Source organism: Cygnus olor, chromosome 20 (genome assembly GCF_009769625.2).
Source record: "Cygnus olor isolate bCygOlo1 chromosome 20, bCygOlo1.pri.v2, whole genome shotgun sequence".
NCBI lineage: Eukaryota > Metazoa > Chordata > Aves > Anseriformes > Anatidae > Cygnus > Cygnus olor.
Window position 1 is genome coordinate 4,833,761 of NC_049188.1, and position 12,403 is coordinate 4,846,163.

The 12,403-nt window shown below is 41.8% G+C and overlaps 1 protein-coding gene across 25 annotated transcripts in view; it reads left to right on the forward strand.

Moving 5' to 3' along the window:
- CUX1 (cut like homeobox 1) overlaps positions 1-12,403 on the forward strand; it is a 270,215-nt gene that overhangs the window by 204,294 nt on the left and 53,518 nt on the right. For 9 of the 25 annotated variants that reach the window (XM_040532621.1, XM_040532623.1, XM_040532626.1 and 6 more), the window contains 3 exons: positions 1,384-2,204; positions 3,635-3,800; positions 4,438-4,494. The exons of 11 other annotated variants lie outside the window; for them this stretch is intronic. In XM_040532621.1, the coding sequence (XP_040388555.1) occupies positions 1,384-2,204; positions 3,635-3,800; positions 4,438-4,494 (1,044 nt within the window). The remainder of the gene's footprint in view (positions 1-1,383; positions 2,205-3,634; positions 3,801-4,437; positions 4,495-12,403) is intronic. 5 more of the 25 variants (XM_040532622.1, XM_040532624.1, XM_040532631.1 and 2 more) reach the window with 1 other exon arrangement.

Here is a 12,403-nt window from a genome sequence, read left to right on the forward strand (position 1 = left end):
AATAAAAACTGATTTACAGTTTTGGATAGTCATCTTTGAAATGAAAACTACGCTAATCTCATGGCAAAATATTAAAGACTAGTTAATATATGATGTAAATAAATAAGTTTATACCAGCGATGATTACATAGAGACAAATGTGGGTTGTGTGCAGGAAACTGCAAGCACATTGTTCAGTAGCATGTTTTATCTAAGAGTGTCGGACTTCCTTTCAAATACTAACTCAGCCTCAAAACTCCCTATGAAACCAGTAGATAAAACAGAAGAGATGGTCTCACCATCTTTTCCCATTTCTCAGTTTTTCACATATCTTACAGTGTGTGACAGGAAGGAGTATAGGGAGACAAATCTGGAAATGTATTCAGGTGAGGTGTATCAGTAGAATAATACGCAGAGTGTTTCAAATCTTACTTCACTTTGAGGTCACTTCTTGCAGCGTATAGGTTCCCTGACACTCCCCAGTGCTTCACTTTTCCCAGTCTTTGTAGAGCAGCTTTCAGAGGAACTGGTTTTCAAGCACTGGGGTCCTCAGTGGAAACTAGCTTAAATGGAAACAGATGCCATTGCAAAAAAACCTTCTTATTCTGCAGAGATAAGTGTACACCCATGTTACAGTCTCTGCTCATCTCCTGAATGCTGCAGAACAGCCACATGGGTCCTTGGTTCACCACTGAGATACCTCATTTAGGTGCTGTCTCTCCTGACATGGGGCAGAGTGTGATGGCCAGGAGTCATCCTGGTTTCTGTAGAGCTGTTTATTTCAGTGATTGGAACCACGGAACAAGAAAACAGGAAGCAGGAGCACATTTGGCTTGTCAAATTAAATAATGAAGCCTTTTACTAAACTTCTTGCTTTGTTGTAATTTGTGCGCTTTATTTTTGGAGTTAAAAGGACTCACCTTATTTATATTGTAAGTGGGTATTAATAGTCTGTCCAGGTGGATACAGCTGTGTTCAGTGTGTGCGTTACGATTCATTTGTGGAGATAAAAGTGAAAGGTTAAATAACTTTGTAAATAGAACTATAAAATGTTATTGACCACTTGGGGGTAAGGGAGGAAGAGTTGAAGGCTTGATTTTCAAAGGCATTTATTTGAAAATTTTTACAACGGTGGAAAACTTGCAAGTAGTAACAGACTTGTGCAGTTGAGTCAGTGTGTGCAAATGTCCAGCACTTTGGCAACGATAAAAATTTTCCAGTGAAGAACTTTGGAAATCTTACCTTATTTTGAAAAGTGAGAATCTTTGCTTAGTTGAAAACTCCTCCCTCCCATCCAGAAATGTATTGCAGCCCGTTTTCTTGCAGGGAAATATTTACAGTAGCGCATGTTGAATATAAAGCATATTCCTCTGTTGCATTTAGTCTTTTGGTTGTTTTTCATAGCTGAGCCGGCTCAGCCGCCTTCTGCATCTAGCAGTGGCAATTCTGATGATGCTATTCGATCCATTCTGCAACAAGCCCGACGCGAAATGGAGGCACAGCAGGCTGCCCTTGAACCTGCCTTAAAAACAACACCTTTATCTCAAGCTGACATTTCTATCCTGTCCCCCAAACTAGTATCTACACCTGCAATGTCTTCGGTTTCCAGCTATTCTCCTTTGGCCATATCCCTGAAGAAACATTCATCTGTCACTGATTCCAGTATCTCTGCATTGCAGAACCTCTCTGGGCTCAAAAAGGAGCCTCAGGAGGCACCTGTTTTAGAGCTTCATGGAATAAGTGATTCTGCCCAGGGTATGTTGAGGCATGTTAAAAATGAGTTGGGACGTGGTGGTGTTTGGAAGGACCATTGGTGGAATACTGTGCAGCATGAGAGAAGAAATCTTCCCGAAGATATAAAAGTTGAGGAAGCCAGTGGTGGAAAAGAAAAGGTCAGCAATCAGACTAGGCCAGATCGTAGCCAGCTCCAAGGACCATCTTCTTCAGAGTATTGGAAAGAGTGGCCAAACGCTGAATCTCCGTACTCGCAGAGTTCTGAATTGAGCATGACTGGGGCGAGTCGCAGTGAGACACCACAAAATAGCCCCCTCCCTTCATCCCCTATCGTGTCCTTGTCAAAGCCATCCAAACCTTCAGTTCCTCCACTGACACCTGAGCAGTATGAGATTTATATGTACCAGGAAGTGGATACAATAGAACTAACGCGTCAGGTCAAAGAAAAGCTAGCAAAGAATGGCATCTGCCAAAGGATCTTTGGGGAAAAGGTAAAGAATTGGTTCTCTCTTGTTACCCCAGTGTTTTGTATGTGCATTATGCTCCTCACATCGGTACAGAGCTCAGTTTAACACAGCCATGCGTACAGAAGAGGTGTGCCACACGTGTCTTATGCAAAAATGTTTTTGCTTAGTATGTTAAGAACTTTAAAAATAAGCTCACAAAGGAAAGTATTAGTTTCCTTGTATTTCATGAATTGCATAGATTTTACATAAAGATTGGCTTCAGTTGCTTACAATTAGAAATGGGGCCCCTGAGTTTAGAAACACTGAAAGCTGAAGCAAACATTACTGAGACTCAGTATTTCATGCTTAATGTAATGAATTCATGGAATATTTGAGTAATATCATTGTTGTGACTGGAGAATCTTAAATTTGTTTTGAGTGAAGATTATGGACATGAGAGCATTTTTCCTTTTTTTTTTTAATATTTGGAAAAGTGCACAAGGGTATTTAAACAAACACAAGAAAAATCCCCTACATCTCCTTAGTCTTAAGTCAAGAATTCACAGTCCTTTCTTATACCTGGTGCTTGGTATCTCAGTGTGGTTTCAGACCTTTTTAAGCAGTGTTTGATTACAGACACACGATGCGTGATAAGGTCTCGCATTCTGGGCTCTGAACACGTGGGAGCTGGGGGGTCCCCGACCACCAGAAAGCACCTTCCAGGCTGAGAGGAGTGCTGGACATCTGGTTTTTCTTCTTCCCATAAAGAATTTTAATCAATCTAATAGCATAATAGGAGCTGGCATCACGCTATTACCTTTTCAGTAAGACATAAAATGAAAAGCCTGACCTCTCGGGGTCATTAAGGATCCCGTGGCACCTTTCATTAAGTATGAATTTTAACCCCTGCACCTGTGCTGAATTCCAGCAAGTTACTGAGTTCTGCCCATCTGAAATCCCCCTTTGCTGCAGTAAGCTGTGCTCCGAAATATTTACTTACATGGAGCAGCTGCTGCTACAGGTGAAAACACACCTCGTTACAGTTCATACCAAAAACAAATCAACCAAATGAAGGCCTAGTCTCAGAAGTCCCAATTATTTTTGTTTGAGAACAAAATACATGACAATCATGTCCTGTTTTATCTTCTTCTGTGAGCTGGTATGCTGTGTTTTTCCTGTTAGGATCGATGAAACTGTTTGACACTAAATATGGAAAGCATGCAAATCTCGAGCCATCCGTTTGCTGTTTGTGCTGCCACTTTGTTCCTGCAGGGAAAAAAAAAAAAAAAAAAAACACTCTCCAGAACGAAACTATGGCAGGAGAAAAGCATTTCAATCCCCATACATGTATCTGTCATTTTGAAGTTTTGCTAATTGACTCGAGCAATGTAGCAGTAAAGGAAGCCGAAGTGACTTAAATTACCCCCTTCCAAACCAAATGTGTTAACGTGCCATTCTTGGTTGCTTCACTTCAGGTATTGGGGCTGTCCCAAGGAAGTGTCAGTGACATGCTCTCCAGGCCAAAGCCATGGAGTAAATTGACACAAAAAGGCCGAGAACCATTTATTCGTATGCAGCTCTGGTTGAATGGTGAGCTGGGACAGTGTGTCCTGCCTGCACAAGGGCAGCAACAAGGACAAGGTAATTAAAATTCCACTATGTTGTTTGAGTTGAGGAGGAGGAGGAGATCTTTTTAAAGTTGCAGTAAGCAGGACTTCCACCCTGCGGCAGCCCAGGCGCTGGTGGAAGGGGAAGTGTCCCGCCTTGCATCCCAGCCGGTTCCTAGGGGGACTGGCTGGGAATGTTTACACAAGAAGCGCTCGTTTATGTGCAATTGATAAGCAGCCGTTATCGAGTTCCTAATGAGGGAGATATTATTTAGGCATGAAAATGATAAGTAATTCCAAAAAATTTGGCCGAAAAGCTGGAAAATGCTGTGTGCTGTTTTCTAGGGTTGCATAGGGGATTTTTATATTGTTCCTAGGAGAATATCGATTGTTTTCTCAGGAGGCGAGCTAGAACTCAGCTGTAAAGGGGGAATGCTGTGTTGCAATTATGCTTTTTATTGTGGCTCTCTCTTATCCTAATATCCATTGATACAGAAAGGCCAGACTAGAGTTTGACCTCAGTTGTACCCTTATAATGCCACTGACTTAAATGAGCAGTGTGCCCTTGCTGAGATCAGCGGTTTGCTATTTGTTGAGCCTGCTTACTGTTTAGTTTGTGGTTTGGCATCTCCTTTTATTGTTCCCTGATTTTCCTCTCCTCTCTTATCTAGTCCTTCACTCTGTGACATCATTACAGGATTCCCTACAGCAGGGATGTGCAAGCTCAGGTAATCAGCTGGTTTCAATGATTTGCTCTGAAATAATTCTCTGTGCTTTTGTTACGTTTCTTTTGCTTTGATGCCGAGAGGTTTCTCTTGTTTTGTTGTATCATACAGGAGACCCTTCAGGTTTTTTTATTAACACAGTTAATTCCTCCTTCTCTCCTTGTTGCTATGGCAGATGTAGGGAGTACACATATTTAGCTGCATATATTAGGTAAAGAGACTCTGTCTGATCTTAGAGATCCTTGGCTCTGTAGGGTTGTTGTTGTTTTTTTTTTACCATAGTTCAGCTTATCAACTTGACATGTGACAATGGCTGTAAAACAAGCCTTTCGTTTGTAATGTGATCTACATACTCCAGCTGCCTTATTCACTGGCATATTTTTCCACTTTCATTTGCACAAAATCTGCTTTGTTAATTTGAAGGTGGGGAAAAGACCATGTTATGCGTTTCTGTTTCAAGCTTCGTTAAATATTCCAAGCCGACCTTTTTCCTCCCTCCCCTTTCCATTTGCAAAAAAAGCAGATGCAGCAAAGATGAGTGTCAATGAGAAGTGAATTGCTCAAGGTTTGCTGAAGATGGCCACAGTATAGGAAGGAGCAGAACAGCTGTGTTCCTGCTGTTAGATACCAAACTCTACCCACACAGACTTTTTACCAATGATATGCTTAACTGATGTAAAACACTCAGGCTCTTTCCTACTCTAGAAAAATACTTGTGCCCTGCTCTGTACATGCAGCTAGTATTTGAGAGTGATTGCCTTTCAGGATACAGAGAGAAGGATGAGATATGTTCTACCTTCCTGCCATTCTGAAACACTCTTCTCAAGTTTGTTAGCTTTATTCTGACTGTCTCAACTGAACTGTTTTTCCGCACTGCTGGGAAACTATTTTGCATTCTGAAAGATTTTACTAGAAGAAAATCCGTGATGATATTCAATCCACGTTTTTCTTAAGAAGAACAGTGGGAAATAAATAGATAAAAGCAAAAAATGCCCCTGGTGAAACAAGCCATAAAAACAAAACCAAAATGGGAAACATTATTTGCAATCATAGAGCTATTGTTACTTATAGGCGAGCATTTAGCAAACATGGAAATTTCATGTGACATTTTATATGCTGCTGTTCGTTAAGAGTGTGCCATTGACTACTTTTTGTAGCATCAATACTGTGCAAGAGTAACCGTTGTAGTTATAAATGCCTAAGACAGCATAGAAAATATGAGTAATTAATTATAGCCACTTTAAGAGGAATTTGAAATCAGAGGAGCTGGGAAAAGGCTGCATTGTTATTGCTAATCATCATATTTATGACTAACTGTAATTATAAAAGATTGAAAGACAAGCCCATAGCATTAAAATTCGACCACCTTAGGGATTCCCGTGAGGATCACTGGTAGCTGAAAGTGATTTCCTTCAGGAAGTTGGGTTTTGCTGCCGTGATATTTTGCTCCACTCCCACACTCCCAACCTCGTTTGTCAGCTCCTGCCCTTGAGCTAATATTGTGTGACGCGACATGTTCCTATCAGCTAATAAAATCATATTATTGATGATCGCTGTCCTTCTTTCCTTAAAGCAAACTTACAAATGAGAAAATGGGTTCGTGCCCTTTTCTTCCTCTTTCCTGATGATTAGGAACAAAATTGTTTTACAAGGCGTTCTTTTCTCGGCACCTCTCTCTGGATGGAGGAATAAGGAGGGTTGTGACACCACGCAGAACAAAAGAGCAAAACCAAGATATTTGAATGAGGAAGGGCAGTTTGGTAATTTTCTTTTATTAGCAGCTGTTCTGTAATTAAAAGCGCAGCAAACAGTTTGGAAAAGGGTAAAAATAATTATGCATTTGTGAAAGATCCTCTACTCGAGGGCAGAAAAAAAAAAAAAGAAAAAGCTCCCATTTTCTGGTCTTCTGAGACATTTCCCAGGAAAATCAAGGCAGAAAAGGTTGCATACTTGTAGTTTTAAAATAGAAATTAATCAGACCAATTTTAAAATGAGAAAAGGTCTGAAGCCTTTTCCACGTAATATAATTGGCTCAGAACTTGTTGAATGCATGAAGGGAAAGAAGTGAAATGAAACTAATACATTCAGTGGCTCCTGAGTGCTTTGCCAAGAAGGTCTTCAGTGTACGGAGTGTCAACATGCATAGTAACGTCTCAAACTTTTATTAGCCGTATTTTCATTACTGTTTGGCACTATTATACCAAACTAGCAAGATTTTCTGGATTTCTGACCCAGTTAGTTACGCTTCCAGATCATAAGGTTTTGATTAACACCTCATTCATGAAAATCTGTTCTTTTGTCCAGTAGTTTTCCACTGTCACACGTGGACAGATGGACCCATCAGCCTTTTATACGTAAAGATGAATGGATAAGATGGATAAGCATCATATATATATATATGTATATGTATATACAATTTATATATATAAATTGGAGATTGCAAAGAGAAGCCAGGCTCATTTTTCTTCTTTGCAAGCAGTATTTATGACTTTTTGAAAAACACAGCCTGTACCAAAATTACAACCAGGTACATATATCTGTATTTTGTGCCTGTGACCTTGGCCAAGGCTCTGGCGATTAGAAGAATTTTGTGCAAGTTCCAGCAAACGTGTTTTACACAAAAATGGTGTCTGTACCCTAGGTGGTCAAAAATAGTATCGCTATGCCTTTTCTAACATTTTTTTCGGTGTATTTCTTTCCACGTAAATGCTCTAATGCCCTTGGGTAAATCTGCCTTTTTAATGATTTATGTGTCAAAAGCATGGACCAAATCACATGGAAAAAAAAGTTGAATTAGTGTCACCCAAGTGCATCAGCATTTTTTCATGATGAATTTGGCCCTTATTTAGTTGCATTACTGATGATCAGAGCTGGGTTGGGCTTGGAAAGTAGCCATGTGTCAGGCGAAGGTTTATGTGCTTGGATATTTTTCTAAATCCTTGTACTGTATATAGCTCGTATTAGTTTGTTTTATTTTGGGGTCTTATATCTTTAGTGAGCATCTATATGACATTAAGACCAAGTTTCTTTTTCGGTGCTGCTGATTTCATAACTACTCCCAGGAAAGCTGAATTTTTATTCACTTTAGTATTTATCCTCTGTGAAGGACATATACTCTCTATATACTACATTAAAGACTTGCAAATACTCAGTGGGAGAAAGACGTGCCTTTTTGGTGTGTGTTTCTGTAAGGGTCGTCTTATGACCTAATGTGGAAATCTTCATTTGCCGATACAGCTGCGGGTGATCTCAGGGGATTTTGAATTTCCCTTTTGTTTGTCTTCCTTTCTGGGTATCATCCATCATTCCTAACCTCATGCTGCTTAGCAATAGTAATGCTCATGGGAGTTGAAGAAAGGATTATAGCAGCATAAAATGGGGAGCTAATTAGAGCTTGTTTCAAAATCAGAATCTAGCTTGAGATAATTGCATATTATCTGGTGATTTAAAAACCCAAGATCTACTGTATTTAGATCAACTAAAATATGCATAAAAGCCTTATTTTCAAAATAAAACATTTGTAACAACAGGGAGATTACTTCTTATCATCTCTTGGGAAAGAAATCTGAAAAAAAATCAGAACGCAATCTACGCTTGCTGTAGTTAGGATATTAGCAGACATACTGCGGAATGGTGACAGACCCAGGTATCCCTTATATTTTTATTTATATAATACTCATTCCTGTAATAGCTTTCAGTCCAGGAGCTGCCAAGTGGGCAGGTAGTTGACGGTGTACAGGGTAGATGTCTTTGTTTATCTGATAGCAGAAGGGTGCTGTCACATCTACCACTCCGTGAGAAGTAATGGGGGGAGAGCGTGCCTTTCGGGCTTGCGACTCGTGTTCAGGATTACCACCCTGACATGCTTACCGAGAGCTTGCTGGCCGTGGGGTGGCAATGGAGAAGCTCTGACCTTCCCTCCCCATGGTCCGTGATGATTTTGTTCATTGTACTGTTTTGTGTTGGGTGAGAAGAGCTATCTGATGGTGCTCCAGGTGTGCTGGGATCAGCACGTGGAGAACTCAATCCGCAGTACCTGGAGAGCACAGGAAGGCTTGGTCCAGTGATGCTGAAGGATCTTCCCAGATTTTAGTTGTTTTTTACTGGCGAATCAAAAAGAAGAGGGAGATTGTTTTGCAGTCCTTTGCTGGCATTCTGAGTTAACAAAACTGTGCCTGGCATGGAATGGTTCTGGTTAATGTGGCCTGTAGTAGGAAAGAGAAGGGAGAACACGTGGCTTTTTAATGGCTCAGAACTCCTTGTATGCATAGGTTATGTTCAAAGACCAGTTTTTGAGTCTGTGTGGGGTTGAGAAGGTTGTCTCCTTTTGTGCTAGGTACAAATGCGTTTGTAAAGTTCGGAGCTGAACAACAAAGTCAGCCGAGCAGTTATCTCCGTAAAACCCTAAAACCCACTGGTGCATACTGGGGAGGTTTCCACATTCTTTCTGTGTGGCTGGAGATTGCAGCGCTGCAGCAGTTGGCCCTGGCTGTCTTGATTTCAAACCATAGGATATCAGTTGGCTTCTCATAAGGGCAGCTGTTGTAGTCTGTCTGTAACGTGTGTGATCATATTCTGTGCCATTTCCCTGACATTTGGACCATGAAAACCTTCCTGGCAGCCTTTATGGTATCAATAAAGCTGGGAGAATCGCTGTCAAGGCACCTTACTGGGACCTGGGAATGCAGCGTGAAGTCAGTGCTTCAACTTCGTTCTTAATATAACATTGGATATCATTGCTAGGCATCATCTGGTCATTTCTGCCTGTTGCCTCGGCCTGTCCTCCATAGGCTGTGCTGGAGGGCCGTAGTCCTTTGTCCATCAGCAACGCTTTGTAAGGAGTCGGTATTTGTAGAGAAATTCCTGTCCTAGTTATATTCTTTTCCTTCCATTGAACCACCCAGTGATTAAACTTGCAGAAGATGACTCCGTCCTCATTGTGGTCATAGCTTTACTATTATAAAAGTGCTAAAATAAAATACATAATCACAGAGTGAACACTATTTTCTAGGCAGATATTCCTTGCGACTGAATTATAATGACAAAGCACCAACACACTTTTCATATTAATATGGCAAGAGGAGATTCACGCTGTATTCTGAAGACAAATTTAATTCACTCTGAAGCGTGGCTATGAGTTCATAGCGTTTGTTTTGAAGAAGTTCCCCGGTCAGGTGGCAGCACTGCTTTATTTCTGTGGTTAATTTGGGAGTGGGGGTCCTTCACCTTCACCTGCCCTTGGTGTGTGTGGCAGGGACTCCAAGCAAGGAGCTTCTGTGCCAAGTGTGCTGCTGCCTCTGTCGCAAAGTCTTCATTTTAAAAAGCAGAGCTCATTAATGAATGTTTGTTTTAAGCTCTATAAAAAAAAAGAAACTCCCCTGGCCATTGTTGCTGCTACGCTTCTCAGGTAATTTGGAAGAGTGTCAGTTTGCATAATAGTTGCTAAAAAGTGGATGTAGGTCGTGAATTACTTTCACCGTAACTGTGGTGTCAATCTGAGCACGAGCCTCCTGTGCACTCTTCAGGCATTTTTTAAAAGAAATCATGGTCGTTGAATATGAGAGCTGTGTAAGTTCCACTTTTCATCATCTGCTTGCTTATTACTTCATTTCATTAATTACCAGCGTTCGCTGTCCCTCCGTTGCTCATTTGGAAAGGAGCAGGCCCCTTTGGGGAGCGGGCCCACGTTGCCTCCTCTGCCTCTTCCTGGGCGCGGGGGGATTCTCCTGCCAGCTGCCAACCACAGCGGAGCTGCCTGGCAAACGATGAGCCGATACGTTTGAAAGCCAAATACAAAAATAACTGGAGCAGCACTGAAATGCGAGCGAGGCCATCGCAGCCGTGCTGCAGCTTCGGGGGGGGTCAGGAGCTGGGGTGATGGCTGCACTCTGTCCCCCGTGGGCTGGCAGCTGCAGAAGGGGTCGGGAGGGCTCTTCTCTGAAGGGCTCAAGCAGTTTTCTGTCGGTAATGGGAGGTTCTGGCAGCTGGCAGGAGCTCACGGTGGTGGCTCGTGGGAAGAGGAGGCGCGGGGCCACGGAGGTGGCTGCGGGGTCCGGCCGCCCGTGGCTGCCACCAGCGGGATGGAGATGGCCATCGCATCGGGTGCCAGCCCCACTGCTGCTTGAAGAATTACAAAATGCTCCTCCGGTGGATGAAAATTACCTTGCTTTCAATTCAAAGAACACATAATGGGCTATTTTCCTCCCAAAATACTGAAAAGAAGGTGTGCTACCACCGAATGTGCAGGTTGTTATTTCCTTTTTATAATAGGGATGGAGCTACGAGGCAGCTGCCTTCTGCTCAAAGTAGCTCTGACACAGGGAAATAAACAGCCTGGTAGACTCTGAATCCTCTTCTGATTATAAAGAGTTATGTATTACTTGAGAGCAAATCATCCCCAAGAAAAAAAAAACCAGAAAATTAATATCTTCTAAGCTACCTTCTAGCCTGTCCTTTGCATTAGAGTGCAGCAGAAAAGAGGAAAAAATTATGATTTTGTCTCCCCTAATTTGATAGGTATTGGAGGTTTTTAAATTTGCCAACAGCTGTTCAAAGAAACAGCAAATGAAAGAATCCAGTGATTATTTGAAATCTGTTAAGAACCACAACTTGCACTGAAAACACAACAAATTTGAAATCAAATTTAAACAAAAGTGAAAATAGGAAAATGTCCAATTAATTAGCCTCATGAACGGAAAAAGTCTAGTGGCAAGAAGAAACAAAAGGTGAGTCTACCTGTAAATGTCCCACTTTTGTACTTCTCAAAGATTCTGCTAGAAACAACTTACAGATGCTTGTTCCTGGGCTCTACGTATTATGCCCCACAGCGTGCTTGAAAAGGATGGTTGTTCCGCAGAAGAATCTTTTTGATACTACCCATTGGCACAGCCTGAGCTTGCCAAAATATCCTCATTTTGATGTCAGTGCTCCAGATACCTCCAATGAGCCTGGCCGAGGACAGTGAGGTGCTTTGGAGGAGTCATTTTGTCCTTGTGAGTTACTCTCAGTAGTCCGGCCTTGCTGCAGAGCCCAGGCCCTGCTGATTTTTGGGGTGCTCCCCGTTGGGTGCTCCCCTCCTGGGCCTTCTCCTGAGGCCCCCAGCCCCACATTTCTGCCTCCGAAGGGAAGTCAGGATGGGTGCATGCGGGAGCTGCCCCCGGGTGTTCCCCAAAGAGGCGAGGTGTTAGGTGAGCTGCCTTGTGCCTGCCCTGGTGGTTTGCATTTGTTTCTCTCTTTTACCCCTCTGGAACTTGGCTCCTAAAAATAGTGCAAGTTTGAACTGGCAGATGTTTCGTTTGTCCTTTACGAGAGGACCAAAATTAGACTCTCATTCGGCACATAAATAAAGCAACTTTAACTGCCTTTATACGAACTTTGCAATTACTGTCTATTGAAGTTGCAACATTTTGTGGGGTTTGGTGGGGAAGGGTATTATGTAAGCAATACCAGTACCTAAAAAGCCACTAGAGCCTGAAAGAGAGGACGAACAGGAGCAAGCCCAACTGTTGTTTGGGGGTGGTTTTTTTTTGTTTGTTTGTTCATTTTTTCTTTTTTTTTGAAGGAAAAAAAAAACATTTTCTGATCTGTGGCAGATTTTTTTTTTTTTCTAACGAAGATTTCATTAAAAAAAAGGCAAAAGTAACTTGGAAATGCTCAGAGAGCTGCCTGTTGTAAAGTTAAAAAAATAATAATAATAAAAGGACAGCAATGGTTTCTGTAATTTTCAGAGAAAAATCTGCACAGAATGCCTGAAGCTGGGTTAGCAGTGGGACTCCCCAGGGGCAACAGAAAGATGTTATAATCAATTACCACATCATAACACTGATGTATGATAATTACTGAGTGTTCCTCCTGAGATAGTGCAGCATTTGGCTGGGATGCGGCTCTTTCATGGTCCACTGCCTGATTAATA